Source organism: Hemiscyllium ocellatum, chromosome 31 (genome assembly GCF_020745735.1).
Source record: "Hemiscyllium ocellatum isolate sHemOce1 chromosome 31, sHemOce1.pat.X.cur, whole genome shotgun sequence".
NCBI lineage: Eukaryota > Metazoa > Chordata > Chondrichthyes > Orectolobiformes > Hemiscylliidae > Hemiscyllium > Hemiscyllium ocellatum.
This window is the reverse complement of record NC_083431.1, coordinates 5452506-5480050: the sequence shown is the minus strand read 5'-3', so window position 1 is coordinate 5480050 and position 27545 is coordinate 5452506. Positions and strand designations below refer to the sequence as shown.

The window sequence follows — 27545 nt, the reverse complement described above, 5'->3', positions numbered from 1 at the left end:
AAGCACTAAAGACCCTTTATGTTAAAAAAGTAAGCAAGCCACATAGAAGCTAACAGCCCATAATTTATTGGGGAAGTCACTAAGTGTGTGCTAACAAAACAATGTGAAGGATACTGAAACTGGCAGCCTCCAGATAAGTGGTAAAGTGAGTTGTTGGTAAGAAAACATGCTACAGCCATAAGGTGCAAATGTACAAGCCGCATATGTGTGCACTTGCACACAATGTGACCAAGCAAAAGCATGCAAGTCATAGACGCCTGTTAGCTCAAATGTAAAATGTTGAAGGGCTGGAGTGATATCTGATCTAATCCAGGATCAGAAAAGATGACGTGATCACGGTGGTATTTTGCTGATGTTAGTTTATGTGGACAAAGTGTTAAGGAGGATGATGAGCACGGAGCATGCAAGGATTTTGTGCAGAAGAAGTAGTTGCATGATGACTAGGAGAAGCATTCAGTGAGTGCAGCCACCAGGTAATTGTTCCATTTTACATATCTAGTTTAAACATATCTGTGCAGGAGAAAATAACTGCAAGTGGCATATAAATTAGGCAAGTTGGGTCTTTAGTAAAATGCAAATGGTAGCCACTGCTCAATGGCAGGATTCTGAAGTTACTATTTATGGCCTGAAGAGAAAATAGGAAAACTATCTGGAGATTCTAATGTTTCATTTGCACCAGTTATTCCCATCTTTCTTGTCATACTCATGGCACATTGGGGAGGGGAAAATTCCACCCAATTTATTTCCATGGCACATTATTTAATGGCTGCAGTACTGGAGGAGATAGGAGCTGAAATGCAATTGCAAATTGCAGATGGTCTGCATGAATGACTTAAGCTTTGCTTTCATGGATTTCAATGTACCAGTAACCTCCTAGTTGTAATACAGCATTGTTAGCACACTCAAGAATAACGTGATTGTCTATCATTGCATGCTACTGCTTAGGCTCTTCCTTTCATGCATTCTTTAATGAAATAGAACTTGATTCATGATTTAAAAATAAGCATATCTTACCATTGCTTATGAGTTCAGTTTCTGAATGTTTTATTTGGACTGTGATGAGTCATGGGCAACCACAGTCTCTGACAGTTTGCTTCACTGTCTTAGGCAGATTTACAGGAACTCCCCAAAATATTTCTTGAGCTAATCTTTGCACTTTCTTTAGTCCTTTTTCTGTCTCTCAGGAAATAACACAGAATAGTGTGGACTGATCAAGTGTGGCCTTAGTATGGAAGCTGGTAATGGGTGAGTCAGTAAGAAAGGATACACTATTGACTGGATGAGTATGGCATAATTAGCCTGATAAGCCTTTTCTCAAACTTCCCATATATTCTTACACCATCCATCAAAGCATGTTAGTATATCTAATGATGTAATACTTCTTCACAATTGTTCTCACATCAACTAAAGCAGTAGAAAGGATGGTGAGATGATAGCTGAAAATGTGTTGCTGGTTAAAGCGCAGCAGGTCAGGCAGCATCCAAGGAACAGGAGATTCGACGTTTCGGGCATAAGCCCTTCATCAGGAATCACTACTACATGGTGAGATGATATCACAAGTAAGTTGTCAAACAATGCATTTGTTGTAAAAAATGTTGAAGAAGCTTATAGGGAAGGTAAAAAAAATCTAAGGATCTTGCCCTCACACTAATAATGTTGCCATGTTTGAATAAATATACTTTCCTCGTTATATTTTATTAATAAAAGATGAGAACTGAGGGCATGGGTTGTGGGAAAGACACATAATAATAATATTAGGTAATAATGATTTGCTATTCTTCATATAGAACATTCTGCAAGGAAATATATCTTAGGGCTGCAGAGGCATAAGGTAAATTATGGAGGCAGACTAAAACAAAAGGAGGGGGTGGATATGGCGGTGGCAGCCATTACCATATACATGGGATTTATGGAGTGATCGGTACGATATGAAATGGGAGATGGTTGGTGGTTATCACTTTAATGAGAATTTAGTCATTGAAGCTCAAGTTAACTTCCATGATGAGATGACCTAAGAAAGGCAGTTGGGACAATGCAAGAAAAACTGGAAAAAGTTTGGAATACAAAGCTAAAGTCGAGAAATGGTAGAGGGTTGGATTCACATTAGCTCCAAACAATTTGGAGACACCGGTGTTGGACTTGGGTGTACAAAGTTAAAAGTCACACAACACCAGATTATAGTCTAACAGGTTTATTTGGAAGCACTAGGCTTCTGGTGAAGGAGCAGCGCTTCGAAAGCTAGTACTTCCAAACAAAGCTGTTGGACTATAACCTGGTGTTGTGTGATTTTCAGCTTGAAATGAAGAGTGAGGAAGCAGAATAGCAAATTTTTAAAGATTTATTATTTAATGGCATGTAATCTGTCACTGGCTAATCCAATATTTTCTGCCCATCCCTAAATGTCCTGAAGGAGGTGGTAGTGAGCTGGGTTCTTGAACTACTACAATCCATGTGATGTAAGTACACCCAAGTGCTATTAGGAAGGAAGCTCTTGAATTTTGATTTTAAAGAAACAACATTGGAATTTCAAAGCATGATTACTGGCTGGAAGGCATTTGCAGATGTCTTGTCTTTCTCGGTGATTAGAGTTGCAGGGCTGGAAGGTGCTGTTGAAGGAGCTTTGGTGAGTTGCTGCGATAGCACACAAATTTGCAACTGTGTTAGCAGTGGAGAGAGCAAATTTTTAAGATGGTGGAAGGGATCAAGAAGGCCACTTTATCATAGATATTGTTGAGTTCCTTGAGTACTATTGCAGCTGTGTTCATTATGCAAGTGAAGAGTTATCTATCAATTCCTGACTTGTGCCTTGTAGATAGTGGACAAGATTTGGGGAGTTAGGAGATGTCTTACTTGCCTTAGAATTCTAGCCTTTGACTTGTTCTTATAGCCAAACAATTATATGGCTAGACATGTTCCGTTGCTGGTCAATGGCATCCCCCAAGGGTGCTCATAGATGCAGATTCACTGATGGCTTTTAACATGAAGGCTGCTGGTCAGATTCTCTCTTGTAACACAAACATGTTATTTGCCACTTATTGTGCAGCTTGGATATTGTGCAGATCTTGCTGTATATGGATAAGAATTGCTTCAGTGTCTGAGGGATTGTGAATGTTGCTTAGCATTATGCAATTATTAGCAAATATCTCCACTCTGACCCTATGACAGAGGGAAGGTCATTGATCAAACAGTTCAAGATGGTTAGGCCAAAGAAACTACTCGTGCAGTGATGTCCTGGAGTTGAGATGACTGACCTCAACAACCACAACCATGTTGTTTAATGCTAGGTATATTTCCAATCAGCAGAGAGCTTTCCCATTATTCTCATTGACTCTCTATAGGTCTCTGATGCTATAGTTAGTCAAATGCAACTTTGATATCAAGGGAATTTACTCTTGCCTCACCTCCTGAATTCAGCTCTTTGTCCATTCTTGGAACAGGTTTGTAATGAAGTCAGGAGCTAAGCAACCCCAGCAGAATACAAAGTGAGCATCAGCGAGCAGGTTATTGTTAAGCAAATGTTACTTGACAGCACTGTCAATGAGCCTTCCAACACTTTCCTTGTGATCAAGAGTAGACTGATAGGATGCAATAGGTCATATTGGATTTGTCCTCTTTTCTGTTTATAGGACATACCCAGGCAACTTTTCAACTTGCCAGGTAGATGTCAGTGCTGCCATTGCACTGGCATAGCCAACAGTGTGGCTAGTTGTGGAGCACAGGTCTTTAGTGCTATTGCCGGAATATTGCCTGGCCCAGAGTCTTTGCAGTCTCCAATGCCTACAGCTGCCTTTGGTATTATGCGGAGTGAATCAAACTCGTTGAAGACTGGTATCTGTAAAGCTGGGGGACTTTAGGAGGAAGTTGAAATGGATCATACACTTCAAAAACAGCCAAAGTGAGAATCGTAACTCAGATCTGACATCTGTTTGCACTGTGATCACACTGCAACATATCTTAAAAATCTTTTAGAAGGAATTAAACATTTGGGTGATGTGATCAAATAGTCAAAAGTCCATTTTTGGATAAAATGCACAATATCAACTTTCTGTCTTCAAATAGTTACATATTTTAAAACAAGACAGAGAATGAGATATACTTACCACTGGGGTTAAATGCCATACAGGAAATGGGTTTATTATCATGGGCCAGGAAATGAGCCACTATGCCTTCTCCTTCAGCATCCTCACTGACAAGTACCTGCATTACAAAGCAAAGCAATATAAGTCAGAATAATGTTAATTCATATGTTCTAATGATTTTGCTTCAAACAGAATTAGTTGTATTAAACAATAGCCAGAACAAAACTTCACTGCGCAGACAGACACATCACAGAATGAAATCAGACAAAGTTGCAGAAACTCAGCAGGAAAATCACCTGATAAAGAAGGATTAACATTTCAGGTCTATTTGAGCCGGGCCTGATAAAGGTTCCCTCCAGGAAAATTAATCTGTCTTTTGTGCAGTGATTTCCTGTTTTCATTATAGATCTTTAACACTTCAAGATTTTCTTCATAACATAACTCTAACATCAACTTAAGAGAGTATGCTTTGAAATTTTGATTAAACCATTCCACATATTATGACAAAAGTTCTACTTATTCCTCAACCAACCACATGAAATCTAATTACCTAGCCATATCTTATCACTGTTTGTAAGGCGTGCTATGTTACAATAGTAACGACATTTTAAAAAATATTTTCAAACCAGATGAAGTTATAAGCTAGAGTGTTCATGAGTTCATGTTAGAACTTGGGTGTACAGGAACAATTTCAGAAATTGTGCATAACACAAAATTTGTAAATATTGTGAAAACTATGAAGAGGATAGTAATAGTTTTCAAAAGGACTTGGACGGGTGGAATAGGAAGACAAGGAGCAGAAAATATTTATTCCAATAACTGTGAAGTGATTCATTTTGGAGAAGGAAAAAGAAAATACAATAAGGTACAGTGTGATAAGTTAATGGGGATCCAGGGGGGACCTGAGAGTATATATGCCTAAATCATTGAAGATGTTGAGAAAGCAATTAATAAAGCCTATGCGCTATGGGCTTTATAAAGACAGGTACAGAGCAGAAAGCAAGGAAGTTATGATAAACCTGCATAAACCACTGATTAGGTCTCAACTGAGGATCATCAGAAAGTTCTGAAATATGCAGAAAGCATTCAAGAGATTGATTGAGGATCCTCAGTTACTTAGATAGAATGGAGAACCTACGACTGTCCTCCTTGGAGTAAAGGATATACAGAGGACATTTATAGAAACGTTCAAAATGATGAGGGGTTTGTACAGAAGACAAGGAGAAATTGAACTCTTTCAAAGAGAGATTGAGAAATCGAACACCTCATTTGAAGCTATTTAGCAAAATAGCAGTGACAACATGAAGAAAAACTTTCTTTGCAGCAAATGTTTAGGACATGAAATGCACTGCCTGAAAGGGTTGAGGTGGCAGATTTAATTCTGGCTTCCAAAAATAAATCACCTTGTGGGAAAAGATCTGTCACCCTGCCACACTGAACATAGAAATCAAGCCTGTCCAAACCATTCAAGAAACACCCTGAATGCCTCAGCATTGACCAAACAAGCTTACAAGAGAGATCAGACATGACCATAGTCACGAGCAGACCAGGGAATGCACTTCCTAAGACAAACTAACAATAAGTTTCCTGGACCCGATCAACACAGCTGTTCCAAAGCCCTAAGAGCAGTCTCGTACCCCAGTGATACCAAAGCCACACAAAAAACAGGTCAGACAGTGAGACAGCAGAATACCTCACTCACAGAAGAGAAACGATAGAAACATCTTACTGCCAAGGAAAGGGACATTCTCACCTACCCTCAAAGAGAGCTGGAATCTCCTGGTCCCGTTAAAAACTGATTGATGCTGCCAGGATGCTATATTGTATCTACAATAAGACATTCTTCTGATAACTGCTTTGCGATTATCACCATCATCACTGGATTACTTAATTATCAAAATACATTGTATTTTCCCTATTTTAATTAGCATGATTGTACAAGATTCCCATAAAACCTGGCTTGATATTCAGCTCGAGGAAGAGTTTCAATTACCTGGACAGATTGTCTGTACAGTTTCAGCTTAAGACAATTTCTCTTCCGCAATATCGCTGTGTTAATAAACTGTTTGTTAATTTCACATCGATCTGTGTTTTGTGATCTCTGCTTTATTGGACTAATTTCTCCGACACATCTAAAGAGGGAAAAATAAAGCCACAGGAAAATGGAAAGAGGAAAGTTGTTCATCACGGATCTGGATACAGCAAGCTGAGTGCTCTCCCATGCTGTATCCACTCGAGGACTCTATAATCATATAGTGCATCGGGGCAGCCTAAGGTCACAAATAGCACTATATAAATGCATATGTTTTCACATTAATTGAATATAATTAATGAAGCAGCATGTCTCCAGATAGAGGAAATAGGGGAATATTCATACCATGGTAATGTCACAGGACTCATTATCCAAAGTCCCAGATTAATGTTCTGGAAACATGAGTTCAAACCACACCATGGTAGATGGTGAAATCTGAATTCATTAGAAATCTGGAATTTTAAAAAAGCTATTCTAAACAAGTGTCCATTGTCGATGTTTTAAAATCCCATCTGGTCTTCATTTGACCAAGACCCACTGCAATGTGGCTGGCTCTTAACTGCCCTCTGAAATTGCCTATTTGGCAATGGGGAGGCGATGACTTAGTGGTAATATCATGAGACTATTAATCTAGAAACTCAGCTAATGTTCTGGGGACCTAGGTATGAATCCTGTCATGGCAGATGATAGAACTTGAATCCAAGTTTTAAAAATCTGGAGTTAAGAAACTACTGATGACCATGAAACCATTGTCAATTGGCAGGAAAAGCCCATCTGGCTCATGAAGGTCCTTCAGGAAAGGAATTTCCATTCTTATCTGGTCACAGCAATGTGGTTGACTTTTAATTGCACTCTAACACTCCTCATCTTCCGCCTCGGGGGAAGAACGTCTCATCTTCCGCCTTAGGCTCCTCCAACCACACGGTATCAATGTGGATTTCACCAGTTTCTTCATTTTCCCTCCCTCCACCTTATCCCAGTTCCAACCTTCCAACTCAGCACCGCCCTCATGACCTTTTCCACCTGTCCATCTTCCTTCCCAACTATCCACTCTACCCTCCTCTCTGACCTATTACCATTACCCCCTCCTCCATCTATCTATCACACTCTAAGCTACTTTCTCCCCAGACCCAGCTCACTCCCATTTATTTCTCCACCTCTCGTCTCCCGAAATGTCAATTCTCCTGCTCCTCAGATGCTGCCTGATCTGCTGTACATTTCCAGCACCACATTCTCCACATCTGCAGTGCTCACTTCCTCTAAAATAACCTATCAAACCACACAGTTAAACAGTAGCTAGGGATGGGCAATAAATGCTGGCCAGCCAGCAACACTCATGTCCCACGAGTGAATAAAAATAATCAACATCTCATGAATGAATAAAAAATGTACAGCATTAACATTCTACAGAAGTTGCACTCCAGGAATTAATAATACCTGTACTGACTGAACCAATTCCCATGTATTACTGGCAATAACAAACTGTTCCACTCTAACACTGTCATACCAAATTGGATGTCATTCTTAAACAGTAAATATGACATCTGACTACATTAAGCAATAAATTGTAAAGTTTATCTTGAAAATTAATTTACACAAGATGATATAAATAAATAAAATAATAGACTTTCAGGCACTAAACAAAAATGTACAGTCAGGAAATCATTCCATTTGACAGTCTGTGTGCATGTTTACATATGTCTGAATGTGTGTGTATGTTATATACACAGCATTAGCAATGTTTGCTTTATTTCACCACAATAAATTCTGACATTTTTACAAACAGCTGCACAGCACAAATTCTCAGGGTGTTCACAACTACACAATCTGAGAACTATTTCGAAGGCAGACATTTTGTTAGCTTGCACATATTTATTAAAATATGGCTTCTTTCCCATCATCCGAATACATTGGAACATTCACTGACACCTCTCTAAAAATTGCTGATTAGAGTGGAAGCATTTTAAAGAAAATCATTTTCTTTTCAGTAATTCAGTTTAGTTTATAGTCATTACAAGTACAAAACAGTCATTAAATAATTTTGATGAATCATACTGTATTTCCTTTTGTACAGTTGAGTGAAGAACATTGTGGCTTAATACATTTTAATTTAGTCAATGCATCACTGAGAAAATGAGTGTACTGCAGTGTTGGACATACAATCTTTAGGAATGAGACACTAAACATATACTCCAGCTGATAGGTATAATTCTGTAGTACTATTTGGAGAAGGAAGTTCTCCTGGTGCGCTGTTCTACCCTCAAGCACCATCCCTGAAAACAGATTCTCATATCATTTGTCCAATTTGCTATCCATGCCACCTTTGCACTATACAGCAGGCTGCAGGGGCACAAACCTGCCAAACTGACAATATACAGCTAAAAATTAGAAGAAAATAAAATAGCGAAAGCTGAGATTAGATTGTAGCATTCCCCAAAGCATACCAGCTGACGCCATAGGATAATGCCACTGACAGTCCACATGAAGAAACAATTTCAACTGTAAAATCACACCCAGTCAAGCACCAGGCATTTGGTAATGAGAGTTTATTTCTGACCCATTCAAAAGCCTTGTACACCGAAAGATTATCAAGGGCATATGAATTGTCCATAATTTTTGAGACTTCAAAATATCTGATGACTCAAATGTGCAATAGTTTTAAAGCTCCACCTAAATGTACCTGCAGAGAAGTTCAGGTGGACTTCTTTTGCTTGCCCTCCACACTCCGACCTTCCTTGCGTGCATAGCTAGATGATGTTCTACCTTTTAAGAGATAAAAACTTGTGCTCCATTGTAGGTCATTTGAAATCTATGCATTGTTTAACACAAACCTGAATGCTACCTGTCCATATAAAATCTAGCATAATACAAAATTTAATTGAATGAATAGAAAATCAACAAAATGTACAGAATGGAAAGACACCAAATGCAATCATTTTGGGCAGTTCCGGAATTGAAAGAAATGCCACTTTATATTTTGATCCTTACATAGAAACTTACAATGTGCTTTTGTTTAAAAATTTATGGGACTGAATCACTTGATGCACTACTAAATCGGAAGTTTTAAGATCCAGCAATTTTAAGCACATGATCTAGACTGACATTCCAATTCGAGGCTGAAGGAATGCTACATCGTTGGAGTTACTGACCCTCAAGACGAGTCTCCAAACCAAGATCCTACAATTCACCAATGAACATCGAAGAAAAACCTACAACATTATTTTTAAAAAAGAGAGAACATTCTCCAGGTGGCCAGTATGACTTTCCTTCTGAACACTATAGCAAAATATAGTTTATCTGGCCATTACCTCATCGTTGCTGTGGGATCCTGCTTTGTATGATATGGCTGCAGTATTTAAAACATTAAATTCCAAGTTGTTCTTGGAAAGTACGAAACAGTTGCAAATCCACATTTGCATTATCCATTTCTGGCTGTCCTTAGAATCTGATGGTGAGCAATCCCCTTGAGTCATGACAGTTCTTGTCATGGGATTCTAGGGATTACTCATTAATGATGATGGAGAGTGGTTATTTCAGAATAGCATATTATTAGGAGGTATACAGGTATTCTCAGAGGAACCTTGGCAAGTTGCTGCTGCTGAGTCCTGTAGACAGGAAATACTGTGTCCACAGAGCACATAGAGGTAATGGATATTAAATCCATAGTTCAAAAATGCTGGTCATATGGACTATATTGCGTTGGAGTGCATACAACTTTGACTGTTTAGTCGTGGCATCTGTCCAGGTGAGTGTGGAGCATTATCTTACAGACATGGTTTACACATTGCAGGTGGTGGAGATGCTTGAAGTGCTGAGTGGGTGAGCCATTAGTCACAGAGTGTCGAGCCTCTGCTCTGTTTTGTAGTCATGGATTTGATGCAGTCTCTACAATTCAGCTTTCGATTATAATGTTAATTGAAAGGGACTCATCAAGGGCCACCACTGTAAATCAAGATGAAGATGTTTTCTTGATTAGATTAGATTAGATTAGATTCCTGACAGTATGGAAACAGGCCTTTGGCCTCTTATTATTTAAAGTGGCCATTACCGGACATTTGTTATCTTGTTACCTAGTCAGCCCATGTTAATGAAGTTGAATAGTAGAATCATTAGTGAATAGTCTTGCCTATTGACCTTACAACAAACAGAAGGTCATCAATAAAATTACTGATGGCCAAGGGCATTTTCTTTGGAACCTGTGCACTGATTCCCTGGGCTGCAACAACTGGTCTCCAATAACTATAATGATCTTCCCTTTTTTTTCTGGAATGGCTCTCATTTGCAAAGGATTTTCCTCTCAATTTGCATTGACTGTACAATATAATTAATGTGAGGCGAAGCATTTTCAAATACTTTGGAGAGACATGATGTTACGTAAATGCAAGCTGCAAATTTTTCTTTTCTAAAATTCAAACATATTGCAATTGTAACTACCAATTCCATTCCCATTCAATTTTGTCACATTCCTGAAGCAAATCTTCATTATTTCTTCCAAATTAGGTTCAAAAGGGAGTTAAAAACGATACTGACTTAAGTTTAACACTGCACTCTTCCAAAGATGGGTTGACGCCACCAGACCATTGCTCTTATGTTTTATTCCAAAGGACACCAAAGACTGACACATTCCTTCAAAGTGCTGTCATCATGTTTAATTAAATGAGTGAAAATCACCAGGGACTCTGTAAAAAGGCTGAGGTAAGTGAGAGAGGAAGTTGTGCAGTTTTGATTTATAGTAGTTATTAAATACAATAATGTTGGCCAAATAAAAGATCTCACTCACTTAATCACCACTTTGATGTTACTCATTTCAGAAAATGAGTAAACCGCTTTAAAGTCACAGAGCACCAAATTAAAAGATATACAGTTAAACATTTATCAAAATTTTCAGAATACATTGCACAGTTTTAAATAAACCATTTCAATAATTTTGATTCCCATTTCTCCTTTATTTAGTAAAAGCTTATGCATCTTCCGCAGTGATTTTGCTCATTTATAAAGGGAATAGCTTACTGTACAGATGAGGAAAATTCTGGAATCAGTCATCAGTTGGTGCTGGGTGAGTAGACCTCAAGTATGGTGGTGATATAGGGATTACAATTGTTGTGACCCCGAGATTGGGAGCCAACAAATACAGTCTGAATTCCCACACCTCATTGCAATTCAATGATTCTTGCTGGAAGGGCAGCTAAGCTTATCTGTCTTACACCCACTCCTGCTCCTCCCAAACATTAGCTTACAATGATAGCCTGGTTCATGTACGTATATTGGTCACTTGGGTGAGGTACAAAGAATAATTGACATTAACAGCATCTAACACAGGAAAGTCTCAAAACCCCAAGAGAAGGAAGTGAAGACAGAGAAATTATTTACAATTAAAAGTTGTTTTTCTATTTTCTTTAAGCTCTGATCTTCCATTTTTTTTAACCAAACACATTAATTCAAAGTCAAAATCTGCCATGATAAGACTGTGCATTTTACCTCAGTTACTTTTCGCAAGTAACCTGCAAAGTTCTGTAAGTTTGGAGATTCAATTAATTTTACAGGTTTCCCAAAGTCAATTCAAAATGTTTTAGTGAAATTGACCTAGTGCTCTCCTTATCTTCATTAAACTCCAGGAATTCTACTGCAAAACATGCACTCCATAGATAACCCACATTGTAGAACACCACAAAGGACAGAGAAAAGAAAATATGAAATATTTCTTCAAAATACCAAATAATAGGGAGTTAGCTGTCTCCAGCAGTAGTACCATTACCATCGTGACTGATATTGGCTAAAATAGCCTGATCAGAGACTATAACATATACCTTTGCAATCTGTAGTCCATACAACATGGCAATCTGAAGAGGCAAAGGTACTCATGATATGCAGCTTTTAATAAAAGCAGATTATGCCATCTTCCATGACAGGATTACTTCATGGAATCATACAGTGCTGCAGAAATGTGTTTAACTGAACACTGAAATGTAAATGAAGTAAAACCACATGGCAATCATTTCCATTGTAGATGTAACATCTGTTTGTGCACAAACTTATCCTGGCAGCCAGACACATGGTATATGAAATGAGTTTACAAAGAAACAAATTCAAGGAACATAGCTTGCCTGAAAACTCCCCTACGTGGTGATAAATACCTACAGAAGGACTGCATTTTTGTACACAACTTTAAAGGGTGTTTGAAAATAATACATAAATTTGGAAGGAATCCACAATCCTTTTGGCACAATCCATACTGCTCAAACTAAGTCTGTAAATGAGCGACAGATGACAGTATCATCTGGCCTTCATATTACTGGATATTTACGGACACAAAAATCAAAGCCTCATTTATGAGAGAAGAAAGACCTGCATTGTCGAAGCACTTTATCAAATCTCTCAGTACATTCTCAAAATGCTGCAGATGTAATGGAACGTGACACACCGAGATCCCACATAACAAATCTGTGTTTAGCCACTTGGTCTTTTTCTGGTGGTTGACAGAGGGAAAACACCTGAATAGCAATAGGCCAGTCAGTCCTTCGAGAATGGGCGGCACGGTGGCACAGTGGTTAGCACCGCTGCCTCACAGCGCCTGTAGACCCGGGTTCAATTCCCGACTCAGGCGACTGACTGTGTGGAGTTTGCACGTTCTCCCCGTGTCTGCGTGGGTTTCCTCCGGATGCGCTTCGGCGGGTCGGTGTGGACTTGTTGGGCCGAAGGGCCTGTTTCCACACTGTAAGTCTAATCTAAAAAAACTCTCTGAATTCTGAAGTGCAACTGCACACAAAATGTTAACTTTGTTTTTTTTCCCACAGATGCTGCCAGGTTTGCTGCATTATTTAGCCATTTCTGTTTTTGTTTTTAATTTCTAGCAACTGCAGTTCTTTGTTCTTTTTAATTTTGTGAGAATTCTCTGTGTTCTTCAAACAGTTTTCTGGAATCTTTAAGATCATTCAGGACCATTAAATCTTACCTTGGATAAAACAGCCTGAAAAACAACATTATTGACAGTGTATTTCCATCAGCACTGTCCTGAAGTGATTATAAAGTAAAGTTGGGAAGTAGCTTTGAACCTGTGAATCTTTAACTGCAGGCACAGGATGGTTCAGTATGCAAAATTGGATAACAGTTGAGACAATGCCGGCTTTGCTAACCTAGCAAGATTATCTCATTAAAGTGCAATACTCATTTTTTTTAAAGAAAATACAAAAGCCTAAATCCATATCTGTTGTTAGCTGCCACGATGGAAACATTATATGTGCAGTCATCTTTGCTGCATTGTGGTAAAGTGATGAGAACTTCAACAATGGTAACCAGAATTGATCAAATAAACTGATTTTTGGGTGTTTGGAAATAATTCTCAAACAAAATGTCCTCATAACTTTCACAAAAAAACATTGACATTACCAGTTTTGGAGCCAAGTATGTTCAGCATTTAATCTTTATTTAGGTGATGCTTAATGGAGTAGTTAGTGATGTCTGGGGAGGCAGCTCATAAGACACAATGAATATACTCTCTATGCTTGTAATAATTTCCAACAAAAAGAACTTTACTTTGCAAAAACAATATCCTGACACCTCCTGTAAAATTGACTATACAACAGTGAATACCATGGAGAAAGACCCAAATTACAAATGCAGTCAGAGATCTTTCTTGCATATCAATTAATATGGGCACAGTTTCAACATTTAAAAGACACTTAGATAAGTACATGAAAAGGAAAGATTATGGCCTAGGAATGGGCGAGTGGGACTAGTTTAGTTTAGGATTATGCTCTGGTTGGACCAAAGGGTTATTTTCCATGCTGCATGACTCTATGATCTAGATATCTCCATCCTATGACTGTTTATTCAAATAGAATCAAACTGACAGCAAACTCAAATTTAAATAGTGTAGAAGAAAGGTCGACTCTCCTGCTCCTCAGGTATTGCCTGACCTGCTGCGCTTTTCCAGCACCACATTTTTTAACTCTGATCTCCAGCATCTGCAGTCTTCACTTTGTCCTAGAAGAAATCTCAATTAGGTCAACAAAGAGTCTCTCATTTATAAGGTGGTGTGGAATAATATGCACCATTAGCTCCTCACCTCAACAGATTTAAGGGGTTGAATGGCATATTATCTCATCCTAAGGATATTGGCATCATGTAGTTCCTGAAGCCTTACCTGTATATACCAAATGTTGTAAAGTGGAATATTAATCAGAAAGGTCCAATATTTTTCTGCAGTAATATCATTTGCCTCCTAATAGTGGTAGGTTTACTGTGAATTAGGTAAAACAAAGTTGCATTCATGTAGCACATTTAAATTAGTTTAATAAAAATGTCTCAAGCCACTTCAGTAAAGCATTATCCAACAAAACTTTGCACCAATAACACAATGAGAATTAGAAGAGGTGATCAAAAGTTTGTTAAAACAGAAGATATGCGTTGAAGAAACATCTTAAAGAGAAGTAGCAATTTAAAGAAATTTATGGAGGGAACTTCAGAGTTTAGAGCTGAGGCAACTGAAGGCATGGATACCAAAGGTGAAGTGGTGAAAAGCACGAGACGCAAAAGAGGCCAGAACTGGATGGATGCAGAGTTCTAGATGAGTTGTAGGTGGTGACTTAAATACTTGCCAAATTAATTCACATTTAATTAATGTGTTTACCACAACTAGCACTTCAATATTAGCTAAAAATATGGGTTTGATGACTCCAGTCCCAACCACAGTGTTAATCTAATTACTCTTAGCTGCTTTTCTGATAAATGAAATTTCTGCCAAGGTTCTGTTACTGTTAGTCATAGAAGCTCAATTACACAGTTAACAAATACCCACTAAAGTAGGGCTTTTAAGATGCACTGAAAAGGAACTTTGATGCCTCAGAATAAACTTATGAGGATTAATCAATACGGTTAACTTTCTGGGGTATTTACTTACTACCTCACAGTTTCTTCTGGCTGATGTGTCACCTAATGCAACAAAATAGATATAATGTGGCCAAGTAAAAATAGGAAAACCCATTTAGATACTACTTTAGGCACCATGTATGGTGCCTTCTAGTGAGAGTTTCCTGCAGTATCTTTGTAATGGATGCTGTGTCAGACATTATGATAAATGTCACAGTAGGGAGAAGCAAATAGAATAATTCTCTGGAGTTGAATTTAACAAAGTATTCATGTTTAAATGTAGATTTCAACAATGCAGAAATTTATACTAGTGTCACTGTGGACAGAAGACCAAAATAGGAGAAATCCATTCTTGTGTAGTTTATACAAATAAGCAGTGCATGGCTGCAAATGAAAATTGCTCATGGCTTTCATCAAAGTGTAATGGAAAGTCTCATAACCCAGTATCTGAATTCATAGTTGGTTCCAGAACAACAGGCTAAAGGATCTGGGGATCTTCTGCTGACATTTCAAAGGATATCATCTCTTCTGTAGACTTCCATGAACTCATGGGACTGCTAAACATAAATCTTTTCATACAGGCTGTTCTCTCTTAGTTTATTGCTCATTTCAGCTTTTCCTCAATCTATACCACCTTAACCCTTTCAAAGACACAAATCTAGCTACATAATGCAGGAGTAGAATAATAATGAATTACTTGCATCAAACTATCAGAAATTCTGATCATTCTTTTATACCTGACATCACGTGATATACATTCAACAAATTAATGCATGGTGCGGTATTGTACAAGTTACAATCATTTAATCTATGCTGCAGTAATGATGTTAAATAAATTCTGTTTGCTATTTAGTGCCCTACACAACAGAAATTATTAGGTGACCACATGGCAGTGCAGAAAGAGCCTGAACTTATACATGACTTTTTATGATTTACAATTAATTGAAACTTTGAAGTGCTGTCATCATTATTTTGTAGTCAAACGTAGAAGACAATTCACACAGTGTCCCACAAGCAGTAATAGTGATGCTGGTTGAGAGATAAATACGAGTCAAGACAACCCCACTTTTCTTCAACTGCTGCTAAGGAGTCTTGATATTTGTCTGAAAGGGAGATCAACATTATGATTTAACACCCAATTTGAAAAATCATACCCTGTTAAATGCAGTAGGCCAACATTAGATGCTCAGTATTTGAACTCATTAGTTGCTGACTCAGAGGCATGAAAACTACCAATGAACCCTGGTTGACTTTTATACACTGCAGTACTGTCACTATGCTATCTTATCAGATTGCGACCTTTACATCATAGTGCAGTGCTTCCCAAAGGTTTTCCCACCATAACCTCATTTTGAGACTGGCACTCAACCTTTTTATGTCAGACAAGACTTCCTGATTGGATCAGATTAACATCCCAATCAGGTAACTCATATTCTACGAGGTCCAGCTGGCTGACCTTATTACAATCAGTACAGTAACCCCTTGATGAGAACTCTGAGAATAGTTGAAGAGGTGGTAGAACTGAAAACACAAAGAGGAGTTGAGCTCTTCTGCAGCCTTACTATCTTAGGACTCGTGAATCCAAACTTTCATCTCGCAGCTCCACTTTGGGAACTTCTGTCACAGAGAGAAGAAGTTGCATTCAAGAGCTGTAAGTTACACAAATGAATAATTATGTTGTATTCTTAACGCATCACTTTATTCTCGATTTATATGGCAGGATAAATAGAAATGGGCATCTGCTGTTTCACTTGTTCCGGCATTTGCCCTATTGACATTACAGGGTAAATTAGGCAACAACAGGTGAAGTTGCAGGCAAAAGATTTCAATGGACATAGTTTACCAAAATTAAAAATTAGCAGAACTTGGCAAAACTTGTGGTACAGTGCTGGATTTGTTTCATTTCTTCTCAGGCTGGAATATCCTGAATAGCAGTAACAGATTCTTATTTGGCAGCAAGTAGCTACACACCCATCACTTCAATCTCCTATCATGGTCCTGTGACTTGCATATTCAGTTCATAAATTTCCTTTAAAACACAGCAATGAGTATGAAAGAGCAAGAACCCAAAAAAAAATACAATATGAATAGAACAATTCTGGATTAATTTCATCATCAAGTATAATAGTTTGTGAAGAAAATTCAGCTTTTTGTGGGTGGTGGTGGTGGTGGGGGAGAGCTCCTGCTATGGATTGAGCACTTAGTTTTATATGCCACATTTTCTAAATGAGCCAGTCCCCAGGATTTCGGAATTGGAGCTGATAATAGTTGGAAAGTTTATCCTCCATTACAACTTCAATGGTGGGAGAGATGGCATTACCACAAATACTCCCTAAGAACTGTAGTTGTACTGTTGTTTTCTAGGCTTCAAATAAACACATATACCTCAGATGATCATCTGTGTACTTTACTGAAATCTAAGGGTAAAAAATGAGGTCTGCAGATGCTGGAGATCACAGCTGAAAATGTGTTGCTGGTCAAAGCACAGCAGGCCAGGCAGCATCTCAGGAATAGGGAATTCGACATTTCGAGCATAAGCCCTTCATCAGGAATGGACAGGTTGTCCTGGTTGGGTCCAAATTTTGTTGGTTGGAATGTAGTTCGGAGTCCGTGTGGGATCAGTCGGTTCCTTAGGCAGGTGCTGAGGAAGGAGATGCGGCTGTGGTAGCGAGTCTGTTTGAGAACGTGGCTGAAGAGTTTCTGTGCAGAGGAGATGACCTGGGGGGTGCAGTGAGAGAGAGACTCACTGAAATCCTTGTAGAGGGAGGAAGAGAGCTTCTTCAAGTAAGGCATCCTTGCAAGAGGATTCGCAGTAGGTTAAAATCTTCGAGTAAAAAATGAGGTCTGCAGATGCTGGAGATCACAGCTGAAAATGTGTTGCTGGTCAAAGCACAGCAGGCCAGGCAGCATCTCAGGAATAGGGAATTCGACGTTTCGAGCATAAGCCCTTCATCAGGGCCCATTCCTGATGAAGGGCTTATGCTCGAAACGTCGAATTCCCTATTCCTGAGATGCTGCCTGGCCTGCTGTGCTTTGACCAGAAACACATTTTCAACTGAAATCTAAGGAACAATAATGAACTCTCTAACATGGAACGTGCTATACTTAAAGTCTTGTTAGAACTTCATGTTACCATTTTTTTAATTCAATCATAAGATGTGGGCTGTAAAAATAATGCCAATATTTATTACCTTAAGAAGATGGTGGTGAGTCACCTTCTTAAATACAACTGAGTGGGTTCTTGGGCCATTTCAGGACAGCGTTAAGAATCAACCAAATTGCTTGGGTCTGGAATCAAGTCTACGCCTGAACATGTCAGTAAGGTCAGCACAGTTCCATCCTTAATGGATATAAGCAAACCACATCATTTTTTACAGCCACCCAACAAGTTCACAATTGCTATTATTGACATTATCTTTTTACTGTAGGCTTGTTTAATTGAATATACATTCTCCAAACACTATAGTGGGATTTGAACGCATGTCTCCAGGTTACTAGTTCCTTACTAGCATGTGACCTAACTATCAACTATGCTACCACATCTGTTTTGGAAACCAGTTTTGTTGATAAAAATCTTGAAGACCAGTTCAAATGTGAAAGACCTAAAACAAGATTTGGGAGAAGATTTGTAGCTCGGGTGCTGGTGAGTTGTTCTGTGAATCAACAACTCACCAGAACGAAGGACCCGATACCCAGCATGAACAAAACCAATGTAGTGTACAAAATCCCATGCAAGGACTGCACAAAACACTACATAGGACAAACAGGAAGACAGCTAACGATCCGCATCCATGAACACCAACTAGCCACGAAACGACATGACCGTCCTTAGTAGCCACACACGCAGATGACAAGCAACATGAATTCGACTGGGATAACACTACTATTATAGGGAAAGCCAAACAGAGAACAGCCAGGTAATTCCTAGAGGCATGGCACTCATCCACAGATTCTATCAACAATCACATCGACCTGGACCCAATATACCGGCAGCTGGAACTGACAACCGGAAGCGGCAGAGACAAGCCACTATAAATGCCGGAGGAAACATCACAGAAGCGCTTCACAGGAGGCTCCCAAGCACTGAGGATGTCACCTAGACAGGGGACGAAACATTTGCAACACAAATTCCCAGCTCGGCGAATAAAACCACAACAACACCTAAAACAAGACTCTACGAGTTAGAAATAACACCCAGAATGATTTGAAATATGCTCAGAAGATTTAGTTTTAGGTACCCCACTGTGTCCCTGTGCATTTACCACAGAAAGTTCAATTAAAATGATTTTTAGATTGTACCGTTCACCTTCTATCTCTGCATCAAGAGACAGTTCTTTGGCTGAGAAGAAAGACATGCTTCTGGATCCTGCTCAATACAGGAAAGTATTGAGAAAGACTTTGATTTTCTTTCCTTGTGAGGGAAATTTTGCATGCTACATTACAAATGAGATTAGTAATTCATGGTGTTGGAAAAAGTCAAAGACAGACAACTCATCCTTACCACCTCACAGAACAATGAATCTAACACCAATACACAGGGTGGTACCTGCCCACCACCTGTAACTAATAAAATATTTACAACTGTGTATCTTTTTATGAGTAAAAGAGATTGAATTCAATAAGTAACTTTGAGAAAACAATTTTAAGAAGTATTAAAACACCAAATGTGATTATATAACTGTATACAGCTTTATTAAGTGTTAGTTTCACCTCTTATTCAGGATCAATCCCAACTCCAGGGCTTTAGATTTTAATCTAGACTGATAATTCAAAGTACTGGAAGAGACATTAAGCCAAGATGTCTGTAAGTGGCCGGGGTTCAAATGAAAGATCAGACTCCGTGTCATACTCTGCAGAATAGTAGTCAGTTTTCACTGTGTCCTCTCTAAACCAGGACAACAAACTCAAATTGATCATTCATAAATCTAATCCATATTCACCTCCCTACCCCTGTAACGTCCTCCAGACCTACAGACATTTGAGATCTCTGCCATCCTCTTAAAATCACCTCCTGCATTTCCCAGATGTCCATTGTTTTATTATTGTTGATCATGTCTTCAAATGATTGAATGTGAAGTTATGGAACTCCCTCCCTAAACCCCTCAATCTTTCTTTTTCTCCTACTCTAAGATTAAAATTTATCTTTTTGACCAACTTTTTAATCACCTGTCCCTTTTTTCAAATGGCTGATGTCAATTTTGTTTGCTGACAAATATGCCCATGAAGTGACTTCAAACATTTTACTCCATTAAAGGTGCTCTAAAAATGCACATACCTGTTGTTGTAGGTTGCGATATTCATCTCTGCACAATAAGTGACAAAGTGATTCATGCAACAGGAACAACCTTGAAATACCTCTAGGAAGTGCAGAACCATACAATACAGAAGAGGCCCTTTGGCCCATCAGGTTTGCACTGACAAAAAACTACCCTCAACCTACACTGGTTCCACTTTCCAGTATCTGGCCCATAACCTTGAATGTTATGACATTTCAAGTGCTCATTAATGTACCTTTTAAAGGTTGTAAGGCCTGTCTCTACTAGTCTTCCATGCAACATGTTCCTGATTCCCACCAACCTCTGGATGAAAAACATTTTCCTCAAATTCACCCCTAAAGCTAGTGCTTTTCTCAGTAAACATGTCCCCTTATTTCTAACCCTTCACTTAAGGAGAAGAGATGCTTTCTAACCTGTCCATGCTCCTCATATTATTATACTTGTGAATCAGATCCCCTCTCAGCCTTCCAAGCTCTAAAAAAAAACCTGAGATTATCTAACCTCTTTTCATAGCTAAACTGCTCCAACCTAGGCAACATCCTTGTGAATTTCCTATGCACTCCATCCAATGGAATCACATCCTATCTTTGGGGAAGTGACCAAAACTGCACACAGTATTCTAGCCGTGGCCTAACCAAAGTTTTATACAGCTCCAACATGACCTCTCTGTTTTATAATCCGTGCCATGACTGATAAAGGCAAGTATCCCATATGCCTTCTTAACCATCCTATAAACCTCTCCTGCTGCCTTCAAGGATCTATGGACAAGCACCACAAAATCTCTTTTGTTGCTCTGAGCTTTCTAGAGACTCGCTATTCCTTGAGTACTCCATTGTCCTGTCTATTTTTCCAAAATGCATCACTTCACACTTTACAAAGTTAAATTCCACCTGCCACTGAAGTGCCCATCTGAACAATCCGTCCATATCCTCCAAAAACTAAGACCTTCAATCCTCAGACCAATCTTTGTGTCATCTGTAAAATTACTTATCATTCCTCTGTTCCTCACCACTCCCAAATTTTCTTCTATATTATTTATATACATCAGGAACAATAAGTGACACAGAGTGACACAGCATTGATCCATTTAGTACATCATTGCATATTGGCCTGTACGTAAATCTGGATCTGACAGAATAGGCATTTAATAATGTTATGGATAAGACTGAACCCCCTCAAAATATATTAACAAGATAGTTTCAATCCTAACTTTTTTTATTTTAAAGTTAACTGTAAGGCGTTGTATTCCAGATGTAATTCAATTAGTCAAACTACCAGGCTTGAAACAAAACACACTTTATTCATACACTATAATTAAAATACAGACAAAATAAAAATAAAGGAAAAGAATTGACTTTACCAAAACTCTATTGAAATGCTTAACAAAATAATATGCATATTAACAATTATTAATTAACTGCTATAATTTTGTAACAAACTATAAACACACCCTTTGGCAAAGGTAAATTCAGTAAAACAGATTGTCTCACATGCAATTCTAGCAAAAGAAAGAGAACCCCAGCTTTTAGAGAAAGAAATAAGAGCTTCCACATCCAACTGCAAGACCCCAGCAACTGCTACTGAAGGATAAAACCAGAAAAAAATCCTGGTTCTGAGAGATTTACTCTCACACTTTCCTGCCCCACCATCCCCCAATTCAGACTGCTTTTATTGTTCTAACTTTAAAAAACACCCCAAGGCCATACAACCTGCTTACTTTATTGGCTTTGGAGCAGACCGCTTGGTACCTTCACAAAAAAACGGACAAATACACCTCTTAAAGCCATAGCATTGTCAAAATACCAACAAAAGCCTGCATTTATGTAGTGACTTTATTTTAGTAAAACATTCCAAGGAACTACATAGAAGTGGGACAGATGACCAAATGTTTGCTCAAAAAAGTAGACTTTAAGTAGCATCTTTAAAGAAGGAAGTGACTTGGAATGGTTTAACAAGGAAATTGTAGAGAATAAGATCTGCACAATTTAAACCTTCAACAGCGCAGCTATTACAATTTGGGACATGCAAGATATCAGAACTGAAGACAATAGAGATCTTGGAGGATTGAAGGGAAAGAAAATATTACAGAGTTTGAGAGAAGTGTAAAGCTATGGAACGATTATAATCAAGGAGAAGGGATTTTATTAAGGGATTCAACGATTGTCTTTAAAGAGTAAGAACTAATATAGGTCAGTGATTAGTGGAATGCTGTGTGAATAAGATTTGGTGTGAATTAGGATATGGGCAACAGAGTTTGGGAACAGCTCATGTTACTGGAAAAATATCAATGCAGTTCATCCAATTTTATTCCTTTTGGTTCAGCTCCAAAACCTACTGGGTCTGCCCATTTGCTTTATGCATTCTTCAAAAATTTTTGATCAATATAAATCAGGTTAAATTCATTGTAGCTCTCATTTTATAGGCACAGTAACTAAACAGAAGACACAAACTGCATGTACAAATTGCATTTTGAAGTATCAACTTTTAGAATACTGCGTACAATTCTGGTTGTCCTTCCATAAGAAGCATGTTGTTAAACTTGAGAGGGTGCAAAAAAGATTAACAAGGATGCTGCCGAGATTGGAAGGTTTGAGTTATAGGAAGAATAGGTTTGAATAGGTTTGGGCTTTTTGTCCCTAGAGCATTGGAGTCTGAGGGGTGAACTTACAGTGGTTTATAAAATCATGAGGGCATGAATAGAGTAAATAGCCAAGGTCTTTGTTGTAGGGTGGGTGAGTCCAAAACTAAGAGGGCACAAGTTTAAAGTGAGAGAGGAAAGATTTAAAAAGGACCCGAGAAGTAACTTTTTCACTGAGAGGGTGGTGCGTGTATGGAATAAGCTGCCAGAGAAGGTGGTGGAGGCGGTTACAATTACAATATTTGAAAGTTATCTGGATGGGTATATAATAGAGGGATATGGGCCATATGGGACTAGGTCCGATTGGGATGTCTAGTTGGCACAGACGAGTTGGACTGAAGGGTCTATTTCCATGTTGCATGACTCTATCACATTAACGTGCAGCTGTATATCATTATGCAAACCCAACATGAGATAATATGGTTCAAAGGTCCTGCAGAACATTCACAAAAAGACTTGAAAATTGTAAACAGCAGTAGATGAGAAGGAGAGTGTATGCCTTTCTGCCCATATTTTAGGTAACTATCACATGATTCAGAGGTCTATTAATTCAATTTGATGAATCATGAAATCAAATGTCACTGCAGCATTGGTACTACATTCCAAGAAAATAAAATCCATGGGTACAAGAGACATACAAACTACAATTTCATGGTAGCAGCCTGGCTATCCCTGAGGGAAAAGTCATCAGGAGCAGGCAGTCACAATCATGCAATCCATCTAATTCTATAGCCACTATGAACCCTCTGTATATTTCTAGTCAGTCATTTTGTAAATACTAAGCTTGGATATTGCATGTCAACAAGCTACTTTACCGGGCGGCACGGTGGCACAGTGGTTAGCACTGCTGCCTCACAGCGCCAGGGACCTGGGTTCAATTCCCGCCTCAGGTGACTGACTGTGTGGAGTTTGCACATTCTCCCCGTGTCTGCGTGGGTTTCCTCCGGGTGCTCCGGTTTCCTCCCACAGTCCAAAGATGTGCGGGTCAGGTGAATTGGCCATGCTAAATTGCCCGTAGTGTTAGGTAAGGGGTATATGTAGGGGTATGGGTGGGTTGCGCTTCGGCGGGTCGGTGTGGACTTGTTGGGCCGAAGGGCCTGTTTCCACACTGTAAGTAATCTAAAAAAAAAGTAATCTAACCTAAAACTATGGAAGGTTCACAGTTAATCCACAGAATGTGTATTTCCAAACAAAAAAGAAGGTTGAGAGAGCTACATGCATAATAACTGAGTAGAACTCAAATCTAGAAGAATGCGCTGGAATGGTGCATGGTGGCTGGAATGCATAGTCACCCTGAGAACTCACATTCCAACTTAAGATGTTAAGTTTTATTTAAAGTTGTTTTGTTTCTGTTGCAGCCGAGTAAAAGTGCCCCTTACAGAACAGACCTAATTACTAATGGGCTCCAAAACTGAAGTACAATTAGCATTTGTCTAAATTTAGAACTTTTGGATTATGAGGTGCATGTTTGTAATGTGTCACTGTAAATAAAAGCATATAAGTGTGTAAAGATTGACTCAGATTCTACCCTTCACCACCTGACATTCTGAAATAGAACAAAGAGCATGAACTGTAGCCTTGTACAAAACACAAACCAGCCCCTTTGCTCAGTCTGACTCATTTATCGGAGACAAAAAACGTCTCTGACAAAAAGCAGAGCTGCTTTAATGAAGCCAAGAAGACGATATTACACTGAGCAATGTAATTCTGCCGGTCATTTAAAAATGCTGCAGTTTTATGTTATGTCTGTATACTGTGGGCAATTTGCTGGAGGAGGATGCAAAAAAAAGTATAACTTGGGAGAAGCTACATAGCAATCTCTTGACTGAGACTCACGTTGTTTTTCACAGAAGGTATTCACATAAGGGGAATATTCTTTTAATCATAGAATTCCATAAAGCCATGCAATGATCTAACAGAACTGTCAGTAACTTTTCTCGGAATTCTCAATTGTAATTCCATCCTCACTGCTCAAGTAATTTCACCACCTGCAGAGTTCACTGGTGATTGAAAATCCAAGTCCTGATTTGATTTATTGCCATGTGTACCTATGAACATTTAAAAAGTTTTGTTTGTAGGCAGTACAGGCAAATCATAGGAAGCAAGGACATACAAATCATAGGGTGCTTAGACAGAGTGAGGTATACATGTTACACTGTACAGGAGCTGTGTGAAGCAAGACCAACGTTAACAAGATCAACATTATTTGAAGTTTGAGAGTCCATTCATCAGTCAAATAATGGTAGGGAAGAAGCTGTCCTTGAACCTGTTGGCGAGTGTGCTCAAGCTTCTGTATCTTCTGTCTGATGCAAGAGTTTGTAGGAGAGCATTACCAGGGTGGGAGAGGTCTTTGATGATGTTGGCACAGCAATGAGAAGAGTAAATGGAGTCCACTGATGGAAGGTTGGCTTCCGTGATGGTCTGGGCTATGCACACAATTTCTGTAATTTCTTACAGTCCTGGGCAGGTAGGTTGCCATACCCGGCCGTTCTGCACATATGCTCTCTTTGATGCATCTGTAAAATTTGGACATGCCAAATTTCCTAAGTCACCTTAGGAAGAAGGGGCATTGTTGTGCCTTCTTGACTGTCACATCTATGTGCGAAGTCCAGGACAGATTGTCAGTTATCATCACTCCCAGGAATCTGACACTCTCAAACCTCTCAACCTCCACTCCGTTGATGTACGTGAGTGCATGTTCTCTTCCTTTCTTTCTGAAAGAAATGATCAGTTCTTTTGTTTTGCTGACATTGCGAGAGAGGTTTTTAACATTGCACCATGACACCAAGCTCTCTATCTCCTTTCTGTATTCTGACTCATTATTGTTTGATATCCATCCTACCACGGGTGTGTCATCAACAAACTTGTAGATGATGTTCATTCGGAATTTGGCTAGATAGTCATCATTGTACAGGGAGTGCAGTAGGGGGCTGAGAATGCAAGGAATCAAAACAACCAGACAAAGTAATATTCCATCCAAAGTTACTGTTTGAATATAGGTGACAGCACTTTGCCATCCTTCCGTTAATAAACCTCTGTCAATCCCCAACAGGATATGGGACAACCACTTTATCACAGCTCCTTCTCAACCAAACACATCCATTACTTAAACGGCTCCAGCTCTGACTGAAGTTCAGTTTATGCAACTTTCAAACTACTTAATGTTACAAGAGAATCCCCAAAAGCAGGGCAATATGAGGTGTACAGTGCACACATTTCAGAAACTTTCTTATAGATCACAGAAATTTCAGCACTAGAAAACAATTCCGCCCACTGTATTTACCAGTTCCACAAAATTCATTCATTTTAATTTCATTTTTCTGTCCTTTCCTGTACTGCTTAGCATTTTTTTGCTTAGCATTTATTTAATTGATTCTTAAATTTTACTCCTGACTCAGCAACAACAGGCGTTTGCAATAACACATTCAACTTTTGCATGAAAAAATCTTTTGATGCTCGCCTTTATGCTTCCGGTAAAAATGCTAAACTTATGCTGTTTTGTTTCATAATCCAGCAAAAGTAATCTTATGATTTATGTTTTTGAATGTTGAACATTTCTATAAATCGTACGTAACTTCTATGTCCCTGTGATCATATGGTGTGAAGGTGGCAGTGTTGGACTGGAATGGACAAAGTCTGAAGTCACATGACACCAGGTTATAGTCCACTGTAGGAGTATAATCTAGTGTCATGTGACCTCTGACCCTGTGATTATAGTCTTAGTTTTTCAAGTCTCTCACTACAACTTACACTTCTTCTAATGCACCTGCACATGTACAAAGGCTCTAACTTCTCTGCATTATGATGTGTGCAAAATGGCCACCAAATAAATGTAATGAGATCAGAAAGATCTTGGGAATAAAATCTGGCCACTCTCATGTAAATATTCAGTAACATTTCCTCATTTTGCATTGACTACTGAAAATTCAAAGTTCTATTTTGCAGCATTTTCCAATTGCAATTTCCTTTAAAAGTTTAGTTGTTTTGCAAGCACTGGAAACTAAAGATTGAGGCATAATTTTTCACAAAGACGGAGAATGCTTTGGGTTATATTTCCAGCAAGCACACTCTGTAAGAGGCCTGAGTCATGTCCTTCAACAAAATACATCCCTGCAATATATCTGTTGAAATCGTTTTTAGTATGGTTTGAGACTCAGACCTTTCTAATACCAATGTGTACATGAAGCTATTTCCTCAACTGAAGAACACACAATCCAGTACTGTTCTGTTTATCATAAGTCCAGTATTTTGGAGTTTGACACCTTATCATAAGACCTCTGAAGGGTTGGTCAAGGAAGATTCATAAACTGAACTGTGGAAAGCAGCTCATTGGCACACCTCAATTAGGGATAATATCATCCAAACAATGGAGCTGTTAACCCTTCAACTGTCACTAATATTATAGCATCCAGTACAGTGCACAGCTGGCATTATTTCAACAAAGAAATAATTTCAAGCATTGCCCTTGACCATTGGCTTTAGCTGTGTGCAGACAAGTGTGGCAGCTGTTGGAACACCACAGTAAATGAGATATGTGACGAGTTATTTCATTTCTTTGAAAGAGTTCTTTGAAGGAGGAGTGCTGGACAAGCTGCTAGGAAAATGCCACACTCTTCTTCAAATAACATCATGAGCTGGTTTTACATCCACTG

The 27545-nt window shown here is 38.7% G+C and overlaps 1 protein-coding gene across 2 annotated transcripts in view; it reads right to left on the bottom strand.

The window, feature by feature from the left end:
• bcas3 (BCAS3 microtubule associated cell migration factor) overlaps window positions 1-27545 on the bottom strand; it is a 1146863-nt gene that overhangs the window by 815887 nt on the left and 303431 nt on the right. For both annotated transcript variants that reach the window (XM_060847956.1, XM_060847957.1), the window contains exon 13: window positions 4101-4197. In XM_060847956.1, the coding sequence (XP_060703939.1) occupies window positions 4101-4197 (97 nt within the window). The remainder of the gene's footprint in view (window positions 1-4100; window positions 4198-27545) is intronic.